This window comes from Durio zibethinus, chromosome 16 (assembly GCF_047325235.1).
Source record: "Durio zibethinus cultivar Kanyao isolate XHJ-2024 chromosome 16, ASM4732523v1, whole genome shotgun sequence".
In the NCBI taxonomy this organism is placed as follows: Eukaryota; Viridiplantae; Streptophyta; class Magnoliopsida; order Malvales; family Malvaceae; genus Durio; species Durio zibethinus.
Window position 1 is genome coordinate 2,124,572 of NC_143177.1, and position 19,448 is coordinate 2,144,019.

Below are 19,448 nucleotides of genomic sequence, written 5' to 3' on the forward strand. Positions count from 1 at the left end.
TCAATAAAAATTAATCATTGTTGATGTCATGTGTAAACTTAATTTTTTAAAAAATGATCATAACACATTTTCAATTATTTGACAATTGAATTGCAAGCATTTAAACTGATTGTGATGCTTTTTTTTTATGATTAATTAAAATTATTATAATACCTTTTCTAACATAATTATTAAAATATCATTCTTACCATAATAGATCAAAATTACTTTGATACCCCTATAATCATAATTACGAAAATATCATCCTACAATAATTTGCCAAAATGACTATAATATCCTTACAGGATTGAGGTTATTATCAATAACGAAACGATGCTAATCAGCTAAGAAGGATTTGGTTTTACTAGAGTGAATGTAGTGAACAAACACTGATATGAGTGTTTCAAATAAAGAATTTTGTTTATTGTTTTTGGATTGAAAGAGTAAGATCCATTGAACTGGTTGGAAGGAAGCGTTTAGCAAATGCTGTAGAAACATGCTGTATAAAGGATAAGAATGCTTATTAATAAGAAATACAATAAAGACTATTAATTAAGTAATAAAGCAATCAACATAGACTGATGCAGCGTTATTTTATTTTGAGTTCTAATAGAAGCAAGCATGAAAGAGCAAGGTACGTGATTCAGTGATTTTTATTATTAAACTCATTCTAAATGTTAAGGTGTAAGAAAGAATGTATTCTTTTATCAAAATGTAAAATATTCCGACATTGGTTGCACTCATTGTGCATTGAACGAGAGAAAGTTTATTATCTAAATCTGAACCTGAATATTTGATTTCAACAACTTCGAGAGGTTATTACTACTAGTTGATTGCTTGATTTTCTGTGGAAAAAGAGAATGCAACTTTAATTGTTTGTTTGAGGTCATGATAGATTTTAATATTGAAAAATAAGGTATTACCTCTTTTCCTCCATACGTTAACAGTTGTTAGTAAAGTGGTAGTTGTGTCATAAAAACAACCAAACCCTTAAGGTAGGTAGTCCTTGGAGTTTCAATATCTGTCATGTAACTGCTAACAAACGTTCTTGATAGACGTTGAAAGTTTAGTTCCATTTTATTACGTGACTGTAAAAAATAATTTCAAGTGTCTTATGTTACATATTTAAAGTTCGATATGCATTTTTTTTTCTGAAAGTTTCTTGAACGCGTCTTCGTTCATTTACAAATACTTGAAAATCATATCAAATCCTTGCAAATGTGGAATACCTTTAATTTAGCAAATGCAATAGCAACAAAGAAAATAGGTGTTCAACAGATGCTAAGTTCGATGAATTAGTACTGTTTGCCACTTTTGTTTCAAATGAAATGCAACTTGAGTAGCTTCTTTGTAGGGTGATATTTAAAAGATTAAAACTAATAAGAGTTTTAACGTTAAATCAGAGGTGTCGATTTATATTCCTTTTTCAAAGAATATGTTAAGAAAAAACCCAAGGAAATGATTGGACAAAAATATAAAACTTGCCAATAATATCATCCAAATATCACGTTAGACATTTGAATTTAAACATGCATTCATTTTTTTTTTTTAAAAGAGTTTAAAATTTTGAGAGAAAGAAAATGGAGCGATAACTTTAAAGAATTCTAAGATTTTATCAGGTTTGTGGAAAGTTGCGTCATTCATTCGTATTCATCGGCCATTCTGCAGTTGAAGCTTAGAGTATTTGGTGTTTCAATTTTTTTTTTTTTTTTTGTTTGGTTTGGAAGAAAATGAGGGCTTAATAGCGCGGCTTCAGCTTTTTTAGGAGAGCTAGAAGTTTCTAGGATTTTCATTTAGCAGTCGTAGAGATTTTCGAATTTGGGTGTAAAGAGATTTGCTGTTTAAAGTTTGTGCCTAACTATAATTAATATCAGAAATTGTGGACCACTTAAAACGGAATCCACTTTCGTAATTACAATCACAAAAATTGGTTGAAGGTCCAAAATTTTTAATAATTAAAAGTCTAAAATTTAGTTCTAATTTTATAATCCATTTCTAAAGTTATAAAAATTATAACTCAGGATAAATGTAATCATCCAATGAAAGAAATAAAAACAAAAAGTCCAGAATTCACTTTTGTTCCAAGGATTAGACAAAAGATCAATGTTCCTGGATTAGACAAAAGTTCCTGTTATCTCCAAGCTTTAAACCCAACCCAACGCCAGTAAAGATAAACTAATCATTCTATAAGGCCGACCCTAGAAACTTGAATGTTTATATTTGAGGTTAGAATCCAGGGCTTCCTTTACAATGCTGAATCATCTCGTTTCATTCTTATTTTCACCGAATTGTTCAATTATATCATTATTTCTGTAATTTTTTATTTCTCTTGGTCTTGGCAGAATCACATCTACAAATGGCTGGTGGCTACCTTTTTCCTGGGGATTATTTTAGCTATCTACTTGGATGATGTAATTCCAAATGCATTTGGTTACTTTTAATGTTTATCTGTGAACGAGCGTTGTTATTGACCTAATATTCAATGGTTGTCATGCTATAGCAAATAGATCGTTACTTGCATTCTTCGTAAAATAATTAGTCAAAAAGACACTATGAACTTTCTTACCTGTAAGTATTATTTAGCTCAAATACCAGGTAGTTCAGAAGTCATAACTGAATGATCTCAGAGTAATTGACTCTTCGCAAGTAAGAGCTGAGAGTTACAGTGGAGGAATGAGGCCCCGGCTCAGTGTTGCAGTATCCATTATTGATGATCCAAAGTTAGTCATTCTGGATGAACTGATATGCCAATAAGAATCTCTTTCAATATGTTAATGTGCTAAATCTGTTTATCTAAGTGCCTCCGTTTCTTATAGTACTGTATATTAATCTTTTTGTGCTAACTGCAGACTTCTGGTATGGGTCCAATAACAAGAAAGCATGCACGGGACATAATAGAGGAGGCAAAGAAAGGCCGTGTCATTTTCTGAACAACACACTCTATGGAAGAATCTGATGTTTATAAGTGACCACATAGCAAACGTGGCAAAGGGTAGGCTCCGCTGCATTGGAACCTCAAATCAGGTTGAAGTCACGATTTTGCCAACATTAGCTTCCTTGGAAGCAAAAATGGAATGGGTCCTCCAAATGGAGATGTTGTTGCTACCAGTTACCACCATGAGGGTTTGAACCAGTTCTTTAAAAATGTCTGTTGGATAGTTTCACCTGGTTCAAGATTTCTCAAATTTCAAGGAGTTGGTTTCTCATGTGGCTTGTCTCTAGATGTAGAACCACAGGAGGAGAATAAAGCTTTCCTGTCTTTTGTCATTCTCATGATAGAGAAAAGCTCTTGACATGCAGAATTAACCCGTTATGGAATAAACTTTCTCCTCGAATTTGTTTGGTATAGCAGATATTCAACTTGGCCTTACTAACCTTGAAGAAGTTTTCTTGGATATTGCTAGGCATGCAGAGCTAGAAAAAGCTAGAGCTGAAAGAAGACTTGTCACTCTGACATTAATAACTGGAGATTCCCTTCAAGTTAGTGCAATAATTTGACTTTAGATGTTTTGATTTCAAAAATTATAATTGCAGATACCAGTAGGTGAAAGGTTTGCGGGAATACCGAGACAGAGTCAGCCAAGAATCATAGAGGTGTCATGGTTGAAATCTATTGGAAGCAATATGATTCTGGCACACTCTGCATTTCAGGCCACTTTTCTGAGATTCCACTACCTCCTAGTTCTCAACCAATGGCTTTTCTGACAGATACCAACAGGAACTCTTTAGGTCAAAGAGGAGCAATTCATGGTATTGTGATAAACCCCACATCAAATTGTTACTACTAATCATTAGTCATAGACTCCATTATAAATTCATGCAAGCATATTTTATGAGCCTTGTACATGGAAGAACCATCCACATTTGACACTTTTCTGTCAGCTTTTGAACTATAATTGGATAGTAAAGTAATTAGTTCCTTTTGTAATTTTCTTACAAAGAGGCTTTTCTTGAGTTGTATTGTTGAAGAGTAAATTAGAACTGAAGCTTTCCAAAGTCCAGGTGGGTGGATGGATGGAAGTTTTCTTCAGTTCTTGGCATTTTATTGGGCAAATAAAAGGGGTGTCACTGAACAAAGTAATGTAGACATGACCAACACAAACTAATGGAAGCTGGCAAAGTACAAAAGCTAAAATGCTTAACCATCTTCTGGATCGGAATGCCATTGGACATATCATTTCATGGCATTGATAGTTAGCTTCATAGCTCTTGGGAATCTATATTTATAGCCTGTAGTAATCTATAGGAGGCTTGTGATCAAGTGAGCTAGAAAAAAATCTGGCAATATATTCCCTTAGCCGGACTTCATTGTATCGAGGAGGATTTGCCTCTGATATCAACTCTTTGATTGGGCCGAACGGCTTGTCAAGTAAACTAGCATGTCCTGAGAAAAAGCTTGGCACAGAAATTCTAGGTCCAACATGATTGGCAGTTACTCTATGCTTGACACTCTTCAGCTTGTCATTTGATATAATCTACCATACAGCATAAAAGTTACTAGCTATTTGGAAAGGAAAGTTCATGAAAGTAGATGTATCTGAATCAAACCTGAAGAAGATCTCCGATATTCACGACCAAGCCTCCTCGAGTGGGCTGAACATCAAACCATTGTCCCTCATGAAGGACCTGGAGGCCGCTGATTTCGTTCTGCAGAAGCAGAGTCAATATACCTGCATCTGCATGCTTCCTTACTCCCAAAGTCAGTTCCGGTTGGGGGCAAACTGGATAGTAGTGGCACACAATGCTACACCCTTTAGCACATCCGATTGAGCCGAGGTAGTCTTCTTGAAGACCAAGAGCCTCTGATAGCAACTGAAACAAAGTTTCACCTAACCTTCTGATATACTTAGTATACTCTAATGTTGATTTTCTGCAAATTTAAACAACCAGAAACAGAAACATATATGTAAATGCTCCAGAACAAATGAGATGGATTGGATATACCAATTCCAATAACACTTGAACAGCATAACTGTAGCCTTGATTTGAGAGATACTGGGAAATTTCTGTACTGATAGATGCTCCTATATATATTACCATGATAACAAAAAGATTTGACTGACAGGCAGATAAAAAACTAAGAAACTAGATTAGTGCATGGTTACCTGCAAACTGCTGGCATTTCTTCAGGGTCAGGGTCAGAGTCAAGGAAAGAAAGGTTCAGAGTGTCTCTCCAATCAGCAGTTAGTGATGTATATAGGTCATAGTTGGAGTTGAATCTCACTTTCTTTGTGACCTCACGGGTATAGAATTCTTTCTTCAACTCCAAATCCTGCTCATTGAACATACGTACCCCATCAATCATCTCATCCAACACACTTAAAGGGATACCATGATTAATTACTTGGAAAAACCCCCACTCTGCTGATGCAATCCTAACTTCATCTACAATCTCCTTACGCCGGCTATCGTCTTGGATTTTGCTTAGATCTATGATCGGAACTTTAATGTTTGTCTGGCAGGAATTCAGTTCCTCAACAGCAAGCTCCTCAGCTGGTCGTATGAACATCCTGGGGATGCTAACTATGCCAGCATCTACAAGTCCTTTAACACCAGCTTTTGTGTCATCAAATTCCTTCAACTCTGTAGTTCTGTCATAATCCACTGAGGTTTCAGATGCCATTTTCTCCGGTGCCGGATGGAGTTCTGCAAAGACTTTCTCTTGAGTATTGAAATACCACTTTCCTTGAAGATAAGTTTGACTTCAAAATGGATTTAAAAAAATACAAATGACGTATTAATTACAATGACTTAAACATGTTGCTTTTCAGTAAAATTTCACATGTTGCGTATGTCACATAATCACATAGCAGTCACAATAGTATCCACATGATGCTTTTCAAAACATGAATTTATGATAAAATAAAATTTTATAAGAATTAAGATTTAAATTTTAAATTATTGAGCATTATTTTTTAAAAATAATTACATAAATTAATAAAACTAAATTCTAATTTCTTGAAAACAAAAATTTAAGCCAAAAAAAAATCTTAGTTGTACAGGGATCTAAAGCCAAGATTAGTTTTTGTTTGCAAGCGCTTGAGGCAATATTGCCTACCTTGGTTGCTCTGCTTCTTTGGATTAAAAAAAAAATGGAAAGAAGATTTGAGAAGTGTTTAAGTAATTTCCCAAGATTGAAAACATTCTGATGTGTATATCATGGAAAAAATTTATATACAAATTCAAGAGAAATAAATTATTTCTTTTTATCTTGTAAGAACTCATAAGAGGGATCATCTCATTCTCATCCTGTAGGGTATCAGAATTTATTTTCCATTTATTCCATCCTGCTGCTAACGTAAAAATGCTGCAATTTTATTTGTACTGTGCATTTCACGTGTCATTTCATTTTTTCTTCTTTCTTATCGTAATCCTCACCTTTTTTTTTTTTTTTTTTGAACTTTTTTAAATGGGTGTGGAGCCGACATCTTTTTTTTGGTTTTTGCAGGTGTGGGACTCGATTTTTTAACCATTGTTTTTTTGTTTTTCAATTGGTGGCCCTCTTTTTAATTTTATTTTTAAAAAGGTATAGGATCGATATTTTTTAAATTTATCTTTTGATTTTTTCACCCATTTTTTTAAAATTTTTTTATTTTTTATTATTTACGATATTTTAAAAATATATTTTTTAAAAAACATTTTTATGTGAGTGACTTGTATTATTTTTTAAAAACTTTTCCTTTTTTAATTTTTTTCAAACAAAATTTATTTTTTCATTTTAATTTTATTTTAAAACTCATTTGTTATTAGAAATACACAACATGTTTTTTTTTTATTTTTTAATTTTTTATTTTCTACTTAATTGATAAATAATTTTTTATTTTAAATTTTTTTGTGAGCTCACCTTATATCAATAATATAAAACATGTGTAGTCATTTTATTTTTTTTATTTTTAATTATTTTTTTAATATTTTAACTTTTTAATATGGATCATTGATATTATTATTAAAAGAATATTTATTTATTTTAATCATATTTTAAGAAAATTATATTAATGGATGGGTTGGCTTCGAAACGAATTTGATTTTTTATATTTTTTAATTCATAATATAAATGTTTTATAAAAACTTAACGTTGTTCATGTTAGGTACGAACTCAATTTCCTTTGAAATGATCATTATATCTTTTTAATTATTTGACTGTTATATTACTTACATTTAAATTGATTGTGATATATTTCTTTCTATAATTAACAAAATTTATTATAATACCTCTTTTGACATAATTATTAAAATTCTCTTTTTACCATAATTAAGCAAAATTATTATGATATTGTCACGTCCCGAGATTAAGATATAATATAGTCATATTATCTTGAAGTAAAACCTCAAAATAATATGAAATCTTTTTTTTTTCAATAAACTAATATAATCTGTCAAGTAAAATTCATATATTTAATTTAACTAATGATACATCTTTATATACCAAAATACAAAATGTATAAAAATACAAAACTATTTAATAAGATCTCATTGGCAAGCATTGTCTTTGATGGCTAAGTAATCTTTTTCATTTCATTTTTTAGCTTTTCACAAGACTAATCATATTTATCACTTACTCATCTGTAAAAAAAAATAAAAAGAGAATGAGCAAATTACAACTCAACAAATATAGAGTCACACCCCTTATCAGATCAAGTATCTTTTTCATACAAATTATATAAATCATTCAAAACATTCGTTAAATCATAATATTAAAATATTTTTAAAATCATTATGTCAAACATTTCATAAATCATAAATAAATATCAAAACATGTTAATTAATAAATCATTACAAAACATGCTACCATTCAAATATCATAATTAAATCAAATCATGAATCAATCATTAAAATCATCATAAACCATCATTATCATAAATCATTAGTTCATCGTTAATTTATCGTTAGCTATGATTACTGCTATTACTCGTGATATTGGCAGTATCGATAATTTCATTCTTATGATCATTATTAACTATTATAACCCGCTAGCTAAGGCCTTACGCTAACTACTATAACCCGTTAGTAGGGTCGTATGATCATGTCTATGCTAACTATTATTAACTATTAACTAAGGTCGTTAAAGTAGTTTTGGTATTGATGATCTCACTTCTCATGAATGTAAAAACGTAACTATCATAAAATCGTTTTTTAAAACATAAATCATTTTTTTCATTTCATTCATAAGCATGACCCATCATTTATATAACAAAAACACAAAATAATCATATCCTTGGTCTTATTTTCATATATAAAAAAAATAAAATAAAACATATACTCATTTAGAAATATACATATATACATAGGTTCAAAAAACAAGCAAAATGTGTAAGATTCTACTTACCTTCTTTTGATTCCACTACTTAATTTTTTTTTTCAAAATAATTAATGGCTTATTCAAGATAATTTCAACATAATAGAAATTAATCAACCCATTTCGAAACCAATGATACAGAAAACAATTAAGTTATTCAAGAATTAACTCAATTAACTAGTATTAATAGCTGGACCTTTTTTTCATTAAAATGGCCATATTTTAATATATCCAAATCAAAATTAAGATCTCTTTAATGCGTTAGAAAACTAGACTTGATAAGATTTCTAACCATATATGGCTCACCTCGTAATTCTTTATAGATTAATTATAATAAATTTTGCAATCCACATTATATGCTGCTTCAAGATAATATGTATACCTTCTAATAAAAATTACATATATATTCATAAGAGACTCTAAATTCAATTCCATTTATTTTGTTAGAAATTAGACTTAATAATCTTTTCAAACATATATAGCTCAATTCCTAATTCTTTGTATAAAATTTAAGACAATTTTCGTAATTTAACCCTGATGATGCCATCATATAGCTTGTATATCTTAAATAAAAATTAGACAACTCTTCATAAAAAACTCGGATTTGACTTCCGTTTATTTCATTAGAAAATAGATTCAATACGCTTTTTAATGATATATAATAATCATAGCAATAGTCTATCCATTAATACAAAATTTTATTTTATTCACTATTATAAATCATAACATCTCATTCAAAAACAAAATTTCTCTTTCAATTTTTAAAAAATCAAATCCCTATTTTCAGTTTTTAAACTCCATTCAATAATCATCAATAAATCTTAAGAACATGAAATAAAACAAAGCCCAATAATTTACCTAAATAGATTATGAAGATTAATGAAAGATTTCATAATTTTCTTGATTTTTCTCTCAAAACTGTAACTCTATAAAACAGCAACCAAAATGGTATATTTTTTTTAAATAAAAAGAAGGCATATGTTCACCATTAAGATATTAACTCAATTGTAGTCTTCAATTTTGGATCATGTACTTAATTTTTCATGCTCTCTAATCTTAAGAAAGATTAGGAAAAAGAATTTCCATTAGCTTTTCTGTTTCACGATAACAAGATTTTTCTCTAGTAAAACACTTCAGTCACTTTATCTTTAATAATTAACCTTTTAATTAATTTAATGGGCTTTAGTAGTAGTTTAGCCCAATTATCATTTGGGCTAAAGTATTACAGATGCCTTTACAACTATAATTATGAAAATATCCTCTTATCATCACTTGCTAAAATGACTATAATGTTCTTCCTATCATATTTATGAAAATATATCTTATATTATAATTTACCAAAATTACTATAATACCATTTAATCATAATTAAAAAAAATGCTTTCTCAACAAAATTACAAAAAATACTACTCATATTATAATTAACTAAAATAATTATAGTACTCTTTAATCATAATTGCAAAAAACCTATTTTTTATTGCTTCATATAATGTTTCTCCACTTATAATTACGAAAATAGACTCTCATATTATAATTGGTGAAAATTACTATAATACTTTGTAAGCATAATTAAATAAAACCGTAAACTCAAAATCTTAAACCCTCTTAACATAATTATGGAAATACCTTTCTTATCATAATTAACCAATGTTACTCTAATGTCATTATAACCATAATTATGAAAATATCCTTCTATCATAATTACAAAAATAAATTTCATATTATGATTTGTCAAAATTACTTTAATACTTTCTAATCATAATTATGAAAATACCATCTTATCATAATTATAAAAATATTTTTCATATTATAATCGATTTAAATTATTAAAATACTTTTTAATTATTTTTTGATTATAACCATGACTATAAAAATTATTTTTTTGATTGCTTCATATGATATCTCTTTTACTATAATTCTAAAAACAGCGAAAAAAATACTAAAAAATATTTATTTTTTATTAGTAAATAAAAAATTAATTAATTTATATTTCGTCAAAATAAAAAATTTGTAACTTGGGCGTGGTTAGTTTTTCTAGTTCTAAATGCTACAGTTATGCTTTTACTAAGTATTCTCCGTGTCAGTTTCCCCTCTTGCTTTTTTTTTTTTTTTTTTTTTTCTTATGATGGGCCCAGTTTTTTTTAAAATTTTTTAAAATTGGTGTGGAGCCCACATCCTTTTATGTTTTTAAAGGTGTGAAACCCGATTTTTTTTCAGCCAATTTTTGTTTCATATTTTTTAAATTTATTTTTGGTTTTTTTCTTCACCTATTTTAAAAATTTTTTTTTTATATATTTCATATTTTAAAAAATATATATTTTGAAAAAATTTTTGTTGGACTCACTTATTCCAAACTTTTTTTACTTCTTCTTTTATTTTTAATTTTTCAAATAAAATTTATATTTTTGTTTTAATTTTATTTTAAAACTCATTTGCTATAAAAAATATAAAATATGTTTATTTTTTTAACTTTTTCTTTTTTATTTTTTACATAATTGATCAATAATTTTTTATTAAAATTTTTTTGTGAGACTCGTTTTATATCAATGATATACATGTTAAGTCATTTTATGGTTTTTTTATAATTTTTTCCTATTAAAATTTTTTAATATTTTAACTTTTTAAATATGAATAGCTTAATATTAATATTAAAAATATATGATTTTTTTAATTTGATATATTTTAAGAAAATTATATTAATGAATGTGATGGCTTCGCATCATAATTTATTTTTTTAATTTATAATATAATATTTTTAATTAAAATTAATCATTGCTAATATCACTTGCGAACTTAATTTTTTTAAGAAATGATCATAATATTTTTTTTGATTATTTGACAATTTAATTACAAGTATTTAAATTGATTGTGGTAACCTTTTTTCTATAATGAACTAAACTTACTATAATACCCCTTTTGACATAATTATTAAAATATCCTTCTAACAATACTAAATCAAAATTACTTTGATACCCTTACAACCATAATTACAAAAATATCCTTTTATAATAATTTATCAAAATTATTATAATGCCCTTCTAGGGTTGAGGTGATTATCAATAGCGAAACGGCACCAATCAACTGATAAAGATTTGGTTTTGCTAGAATGAATGTAGTGAATAAATGCTGGTATGAGTGTTTCAAATAAAGAATTCTGTTTATTGTTTTTGTATCGAAAGAGTAAGATCCATTTAACTAGTTGGAAGGAAGCATTTAGAAAATGCTATAGGAATATGTTATGCCTCGAGACTAATACGTAATACGATCATATTATTTTGAAGTAAAATTTATAAATAATATAAAGCTCTCTTTTGTAAACATTCTAAAATTTTTTAATAAAATAATTTATCAAGTAAAATTCACATCTTTAATTTAATTAATAATATATTTTTTTATATCCAAATACGAACTATATAAAATACAAAATTATTTTATAATATCTTATTGACCAATATTATTTCCGACGATTAATATTGTCTTGGACATTGGTTGCACTCATTGTGTGTTGAAAGAGGGAAAGTTTATTGTTTAAATCTCAAAAAAAAAAAAATGCAACTTTAATTGTTTGTTTGAGGTCATAATAGATTTTAATATTGGAAAATAAGGTGTTGCCTCTTTTCCTCTGTATGTTAACAGTTGTTAGTGAAGTAGTAGTTGTGTCATAAAAACAACCAAACCTCTAAGGTAGGTAGTCCCTAGAGTCTCAATATCAGTAATGTAACTGCTAACAAACATTCTTGATGGACGTTAAAACTTTGGTTCAATTTTATTACGTGACTGTAAAAAATAATTTCAAGTGTTTTACGTTTCATATATAAAGTCAGACATGCATGTTTATTTATTTCTAAACGTTTCTTGAACGCGTCTTCATTCATTTATAAATACTTGAAAATCATATCAAATCCTTGCAAATGTGGAATACCTTTTAATTTAGCAAATGCAATAGCAACAAAGAAAATAGGTGTTCAACAGATGCTAAGTTCGATGAATTAGTACTGTTTGCCACTTTTGTTTCAAATGAAATGCAACTTGAGTAGCTTCTTTGTAGGGTGATATTTAAAAGATTAAAACTAACAAGAGTTTTAACGTTAAATCAGAGGTGTCGATTTATATTCCTTTTTCAAAGAATATGTTAAGAAAAAACCCAAGGAAATGATTGGACAAAAATATAAAACTTGCCAATAATATGATCCAAATATCGCATTAGACATTTGAATTTAAACATGCATTCATTTTTTTTTTTTAAAAGAGTTTACAATTTTGAGAGAAAGAAAATGGAGCGATAACTTTAAAGAATTCTAAGATTTTATCAGGTTTGTGGAAAGTTGCGTCATTCATTCGTATTCATCGGCCATTCTGCAGTTGAAGCTCAGAGTATTTGGTGTTTCTATTTTTTTTTTTTTTTTTGTTTGGTTTGGAAGAAAATGAGGGCTTAATAGCGCGGCTTCAGCTTTTTTAGGAGAGCTAGAAGTTTCTAGGATTTTCATTAAGCAGTCGTAGGGATTTTCGAATTTGGGTGTAAAGAGATTTGCTATTTAAAGTTTGTGCCTAACTATAATTAATATCAGAATTTGTGGACCACTTAAAACGGAATCCACCTTCGTAATTACAATCACAAAAATTGGTTGGAGGTCCAAAATTTTTAATAATTAAAAGTCTAAAATTTAGTTCTAATTTTATAATCCATTTCTAAAGTTATAAAAATTATAACTCAGGATAAATGTAATCATCCAATGAAAGAAATAAAAACAAAAAGTCCAGAATTCACTTTTGTTCCAAGGATTAGACAAAAGATCAATGTTCCTAGATTAGACAAAAGTTCCTGTTATCTCCAAGCTTTAAACCCAACCCAACGCCAGTAAAGATAAACTAATCCTTCTATAAGGCTGCCCCTAGAAACTTGAATGTTTATATTTGAGGTTAGAATCCAGGACTTCCTTTACAATGCTGAATCATCTCGTTTCATTCTTATTTTCTCTGAATTGTTCAATTATATCATTATTTCTGTAATTTTTTATTTCTCGTGGTCTTGGCAGAATCACATCTACAAATGGCTGGTGGCTACCTTTTTCCTGGGGATTATTTTAGCTATCTACTTGGATGATGTAATTCCAAATCCATTTGGTTACTTTTAATATTTATCTGTGAACCAGCGTTGTTATTGACCTAATATTCAATGGTTGTCATGCTATAGCATATAGATCGTTACTTGCATTCTTCGTAAAATAATTAGTCAAAAAGACACTATGAACTTTCTTACCTGTAAGTGTTATTTAGCTCAAATACCAGGTAGTTCAGAAGTCATAACTGAATGATCTCAGAGTAATTGACTCTTCGCAAAGTAAGAGCTGAGAGTTACAGTGGAGGAATGAGGCACCCGCTCAGTGTTGCAGTGTCCATTATTGATGATCCAAAGTTAGTCATTCTGGATGAACTGATATGCCAATAAGAATCTCTTTCAATATGTTAATGTGCTAAATCTGTTTATCTAAGTGTCTCTGTTTCTTATAGTACTGTATATTAATCTTTTTCTGTTAACTGCAGACTTCTGGTATGGGTCCAATAACAAGAAAGCATGCACGGGACATAATAGAGGAGGCAAAGAAAGGCCGTGTCATTTTCTGAACAACACACTCTATGGAAGAATCTGATGTTTATAAGTGACCACATAGCAAACGTGGCAAAGGGTAGGCTCCGCTGCATTGGAACCTCAAATCAGGTTGAAGTCACGATTTTGCCAACATTAGCTTCCTTGGAAGCAAAAATGGAATGGGTCCTCCAAATGGAGATGTTGTTGCTACCAGTTACCACCATGAGGGTTTGAACCAGTTCTTTAAAAATGTCTGTTGGATAGTTTCACCTGGTTCAAGATTTCTCAAATTTCAAGGAGTTGGTTTCTCATGTGGCTTGTCTCTAGATGTAGAACCACAGGAGGAGAATAAAGCTTTCCTGTCTTTTGTCATTCTCATGATAGAGAAAAGCTCTTGACATGCAGAATTAACCCGTTATGGAATAAACTTTCTCCTCGAATTTGTTTGGTATAGCAGATATTCAACTTGGCCTTACTAACCTTGAAGAAGTTTTCTTGGATATTGCTAGGCAGGCAGAGCTAGAAAAAGCTAGAGCTGAAAGAAGACTTGTCACTCTGACATTAATAACTGGAGATTCCCTTCAAGTTAGTGCAATAATTTGACTTTAGATGTTTTGATTTCAAAAATTATAATTGCAGATACCAGTAGGTGAAAGGTTTGCGGGAATACCGAGACAGAGTCAGCCAAGAATCATAGAGGTGTCATGGTTGAAATCTATTGGAAGCAATATGATTCTGGCACACTCTGCATTTCAGGCCACTTTTCTGAGATTCCACTACCTCCTAGTTCTCAACCAATGGCTTTTCTGACAGATACCAACAGGAACTCTTTAGGTCAAAGAGGAGCAATTCATGGTATTGTGATAAACCCCCCATCAAATTGTTACTACTAATCATTAGTCATAGACTCCATTATAAATTCATGCAAGCATATTTTATGAGCCTTGTACATGGAAGAACCATCCACATTTGACACTTTTCTGTCAGCTTTTGAACTATAATTGGATAGTAAAGTAATTAGTTCCTTTTGTAATTTTCTTACAAAGAGGCTTTTCTTGAGTTGTATTGTTGAAGAGTAAATTAGAACTGAAGCTTTCCAAAGTCCAGGTGGGTGGATGGATGGAAGTTTTCTTCAGTTCTTGGCATTTTATTGGGCAAATAAAAGGGGTGTCACTGAACAAAGTAATGTAGACATGACCAACACAAACTAATGGAAGCTGGCAAAGTACAAAAGCTGAAATGCTTAACCATCTTCTGGATCGGAATGCCATTGGAAATATCATTTCATGGCATTGATAGTTAGCTTCATAGCTCTTGGGAATCTATATTTATAGCCTGTAGTAATCTATAGGAGGCTTGTGATCAAGTGAGCTAGAAAAAAATCTGGCAATATATTCCCTTAGCCGGACTTCTTTGTATCGAGGAGGATTTGCCTCTGATATCAACTCTTTGATTGGGCCGAACGGCTTGTCAAGTAAACTAGCATGTCCTGAGAAAAAGCATGGCACAGAAATTCTAGGTCCAACATGATTGGCAGTTACTCTATGCTTGACACTCTTCAGCTTGTCATTTGATATAATCTACCATACAGCATAAAAGTTACTAGCTATTTGGAAAGGAAAGTTCATGAAAGTAGATGTATCTGAATCAAACCTGAAGAAGATCTCCGATATTCACGACCAAGCCTCCTCGAGTGGGCTGAACATCAAACCATTGTCCCTCATGAAGGACCTGGAGGCCGCTGATTTCGTTCTGCAGAAGCAGAGTCAATATACCTGCATCTGCATGCTTCCTTACTCCCAAAGTCAGTTCCGGTTGGGGGCAAACTGGATAGTAGTGGCACACAATGCTACACCCTTTAGCACATCCGATTGAGCCGAGGTAGTCTTCTTGAAGACCAAGAGCCTCTGATAGCAACTGAAACAAAGTTTCACCTAACCTTCTGATATACTTAGTATACTCTAATGTTGATTTTCTGCAAATTTAAACAACCAGAAACAGAAACATATATGTAAATGCTCCAGAACAAATGAGATGGATTGGATATACCAATTCCAATAACACTTGAACAGCATAACTGTAGCCTTGATTTGAGAGATACTGGGAAATTTCTGTACTGATAGATGCTCCTATATATATTACCATGATAACAAAAAGATTTGACTGACAGGCAGATAAAAAACTAAGAAACTAGATTAGTGCATGGTTACCTGCAAACTGCTGGCATTTCTTCAGGGTCAGGGTCAGAGTCAAGGAAAGAAAGGTTCAGAGTGTCTCTCCAATCAGCAGTTAGTGATGTATATAGGTCATAGTTGGAGTTGAATCTCACTTTCTTTGTGACCTCACGGGTATAGAATTCTTTCTTCAACTCCAAATCCTGCTCATTGAACATACGTACCCCATCAATCATCTCATCCAACACACTTAAAGGGATACCATGATTAATTACTTGGAAAAACCCCCACTCTGCTGATGCAATCCTAACTTCATCTACAATCTCCTTACGCCGGCTATCGTCTTGGATTTTGCTTAGATCTATGATCGGAACTTTAATGTTTGTCTGGCAGGAATTCAGTTCCTCAACAGCAAGCTCCTCAGCTGGTCGTATGAACATCCTGGGGATGCTAACTATGCCAGCATCTACAAGTCCTTTAACACCAGCTTTTGTGTCATCAAATTCCTTCAACTCTTTAGTTCTGTCATAATCCACTGAGGTTTCAGATGCCATTTTCTCCGGTGCCGGATGGAGTTCTGCAAAGACTTTCTCTTGAGTATTGAAATACCTCTTTCCTTGAAGATAAGTTCGACTTCAAAATGGATTTAAAAAAATACAAATGACGTATTAATTACAATGACTTAAACATGTTGCTTTTCAGTAAAATTTCACATGTTGCGTATGTCACATAATCACATAGCAGTCACAATAGTACCCACATGATGCTTTTCAAAACATGAATTTATGATAAAATAAAATTTTATAAGAATTAAGATTTAAATTTTAAATTATTAAGCATTATTTTTTAAAAATAATTACATAAATTAATAAAACTAAATTCTAACTTCTTGAAAACAAAAATTTAAGCCAAAAAAAAAATCTTAGTTGTACAGGGATCTAAAGCGAAGATTAGTTTTTGTTTGCAAGCGCTTGAGGCAATATTGCCTACCTTGGTTCCTCTGCTTCTTTGGATTTAAAAAAAAAAAGGGAAAGAAGATTTGAGAAGTGTTTAAGTAATTTCCCAAGATTGAAAAAATTCTGATGTGTATATCATGGAAAAAATCTATATACAAATTCAAGAGAAATAAATTATTTCTTTTTATCTTGTAAGAACTCATAAGAGGGATCATCTCATTCTCATCCGGTAGGGTATCAGAATTTATTTTCCATTTATTCCATCCTGCTGCTAACGTAAAAATGCTGCAATTTTATTTGTACTGTGCATTTCACGTGTCATTTCATTTTTTCTTTAGTTTTTTTCTTCTTTCTTATCGTAATCCTCACCTGTTTTTTTTTTTTTTTTTTGAACTTTTTTAAATGGGTGTGGAGCCCACATCTTTTTTTTGGTTTTTGCAGGTGTAGGACTCGATTTTTTAACCATTGTTTTTTTGTTTTTCAATTGGTGGCCCTCTTTTTAATTTTATTTTTAAAAAGGTATAGGATCGATATTTTTAAAATTTATCTTTTCATTTTTTTCACCCTTTTTTTTTATTTTTTTTTATTATTTACGATATTTTAAAAATATTTTTTTAAAAAAAACTTTTTTATGTGAGTGACTTGTACTATATTTTAAAAACTTTTCCTTTTTTAATTTTTTTCAAACAAAATTTATTTTTTCATTTTAATTTTATTTTGAAACTCATTTGTTATTAGAAATACACAACATGTTTATTTTTTTAATTTTTTAATTTTTTATTTTGTACTTAATTGATAAATAATTTTTTATTCTAAATTTTTTTGTGAGCTCACTTTATATCAATAATATAAAACATGTGTAGTTATTTTATTTTTTTATATTTTTAATTATTTTTTTAATATTTAATAGATTTTAATATTTTAACTTTTTAATATGGATCCCTGATATTATTATTAAAAGAATATTTTTTTATTTATTTAATTTAATCATATTTTAAGAAAATTATATTAATGGATGGGTTGGTTTCGCAACAAATTTGATTTTTTAATTTTTTAATTTATAATATAAATTTTTGATAAAAACTCAACATTGTTGATGTTAGGTACAAACTCAATTTCCTTTGAAATGATCATTATATCTTTTTAATTATTTGACTATTATATTACTTACATTTAAATTGATTGTGATATATTTCTTTTTATAATTAACAAAATTTATTATAATACCTCTTTTGACATAATTATTAAAATATTCTTTTTACCATAATTAAGCAAAATTATTATGATGCTGTCACATCCCGAGACTAAGATGTAATACAGTCATATTATCTTGAAGTAAAACTTCAAAGTAATATGAAATCTTTTTTTTTGAATAAATTGATATAATCTGTCAAGTAAAATTCATATATTTAATTTAACTAATGATACATCTCTATATATCCAAATACAAATCATAAAAAAATACAAAATTATTTCATAAGATCTCATTGACCAATATTGTCTCTGACGGCTAAGTAATCTTTTTCATTTGATCTTCTAGCTTTTTACAAGACTAATCATACTTATTACTTACTCATCTGTAAAAAAAAAGTAAAAGGGGAATGAGCAAACCACAACTCAACAAATATAGACTCACACACCTTACCGGATCAAGTATCATTTTTATACAAATTATATAAATCATTTAAAACATTCGTCAAATCATAATGTCAAAATATTTTTAAAATCATCATTATGTCAAACATTTCATAAATCATAAATAAATATCAAAACATGTTAATTAATAAATCATTACAAAATATGCTGTCATTCAAATATCATAATTAAATCAAATCATGAATCAATCATTAAATCATCATAAACCATCATTATTATAAATCATTAGTTCATCGTTAATTTATCGTTAGCTATGATCACTGTTATAACTCTTGATATTGGCGGTATTGATAATTTCATTCTCATGATCATTATTAACTATTATAACCCGCTAGTCAGGGTTTTACGCTAACTACTATAACTCGTTAGTAGGATCGTATGATCATGTCTATGTTAACTATTATTATCCGTTAACCAAGGTCGTAAAAGTAGTTATGGTATTGATGATCTCACTTCTCAGGGATGTAAAAACGTAGCTATCATAAAATCGTTCCATAAACATAAATCATTTTTTTCATTTCATTCATAAGCATGATCCATAATTTACATAACAAAAACATAAAATAATCATATCATTGGTCCTATTTTCATATATCAAAAATAATGAAATAAAACATATACTCATTTAAAACATATACTCATTTAAAACATATATATATATATATATACATAGGTTCGAAAAATAAGTAAAATCTGTAAAATTCTACTTACCTTCTTTTGATTCCACTACTTAGTTTTTTTTTTTCAAAATAATTAATGGCTTATTCAAGATAATTTCAACATAATAGAAATTAATC

General features: G+C 29.5%; 2 protein-coding genes and 2 long non-coding RNA genes across 4 annotated transcripts; 2 read left to right on the plus strand and 2 right to left on the minus strand.

The window, feature by feature from the left end:
• The first annotated feature begins 1,841 nt into the window (after window positions 1-1,841).
• On the plus strand, window positions 1,842-2,964 carry LOC149514198 (uncharacterized). Its single transcript, XR_016328553.1, has 3 exons — window positions 1,842-2,204; window positions 2,322-2,699; window positions 2,829-2,964. It is a non-coding gene; the product is annotated as an uncharacterized LOC149514198 (long non-coding RNA).
• An 898-nt stretch (window positions 2,965-3,862) lies between these two features.
• Window positions 3,863-6,182, minus strand: LOC111291968 (1-aminocyclopropane-1-carboxylate oxidase homolog 12-like). The gene is made up of 4 exons (XM_022884124.2): window positions 6,038-6,182; window positions 5,085-5,625; window positions 4,528-4,849; window positions 3,863-4,454 (listed from the first exon to the last, which is right to left on the minus strand). The coding sequence occupies exons 2-4, from the start codon at window positions 5,600-5,602 to the stop codon at window positions 4,203-4,205; spliced, it is 1,092 nt and encodes a 363-aa protein (XP_022739859.2). The 5' UTR covers window positions 5,603-5,625; window positions 6,038-6,182; the 3' UTR covers window positions 3,863-4,202.
• A 6,881-nt stretch (window positions 6,183-13,063) lies between these two features.
• Window positions 13,064-13,931, plus strand: LOC149514199 (uncharacterized). Its single transcript, XR_016328554.1, has 3 exons — window positions 13,064-13,194; window positions 13,312-13,380; window positions 13,820-13,931. It is a non-coding gene; the product is annotated as an uncharacterized LOC149514199 (long non-coding RNA).
• A 935-nt stretch (window positions 13,932-14,866) lies between these two features.
• On the minus strand, window positions 14,867-16,658 carry LOC111291942 (1-aminocyclopropane-1-carboxylate oxidase homolog 12-like). The gene is made up of 3 exons (XM_022884093.2): window positions 16,076-16,658; window positions 15,519-15,840; window positions 14,867-15,445 (listed from the first exon to the last, which is right to left on the minus strand). The coding sequence occupies exons 1-3, from the start codon at window positions 16,591-16,593 to the stop codon at window positions 15,194-15,196; spliced, it is 1,092 nt and encodes a 363-aa protein (XP_022739828.1). The 5' UTR covers window positions 16,594-16,658; the 3' UTR covers window positions 14,867-15,193.
• Between the last annotated feature and the right edge of the window lie 2,790 nt (window positions 16,659-19,448).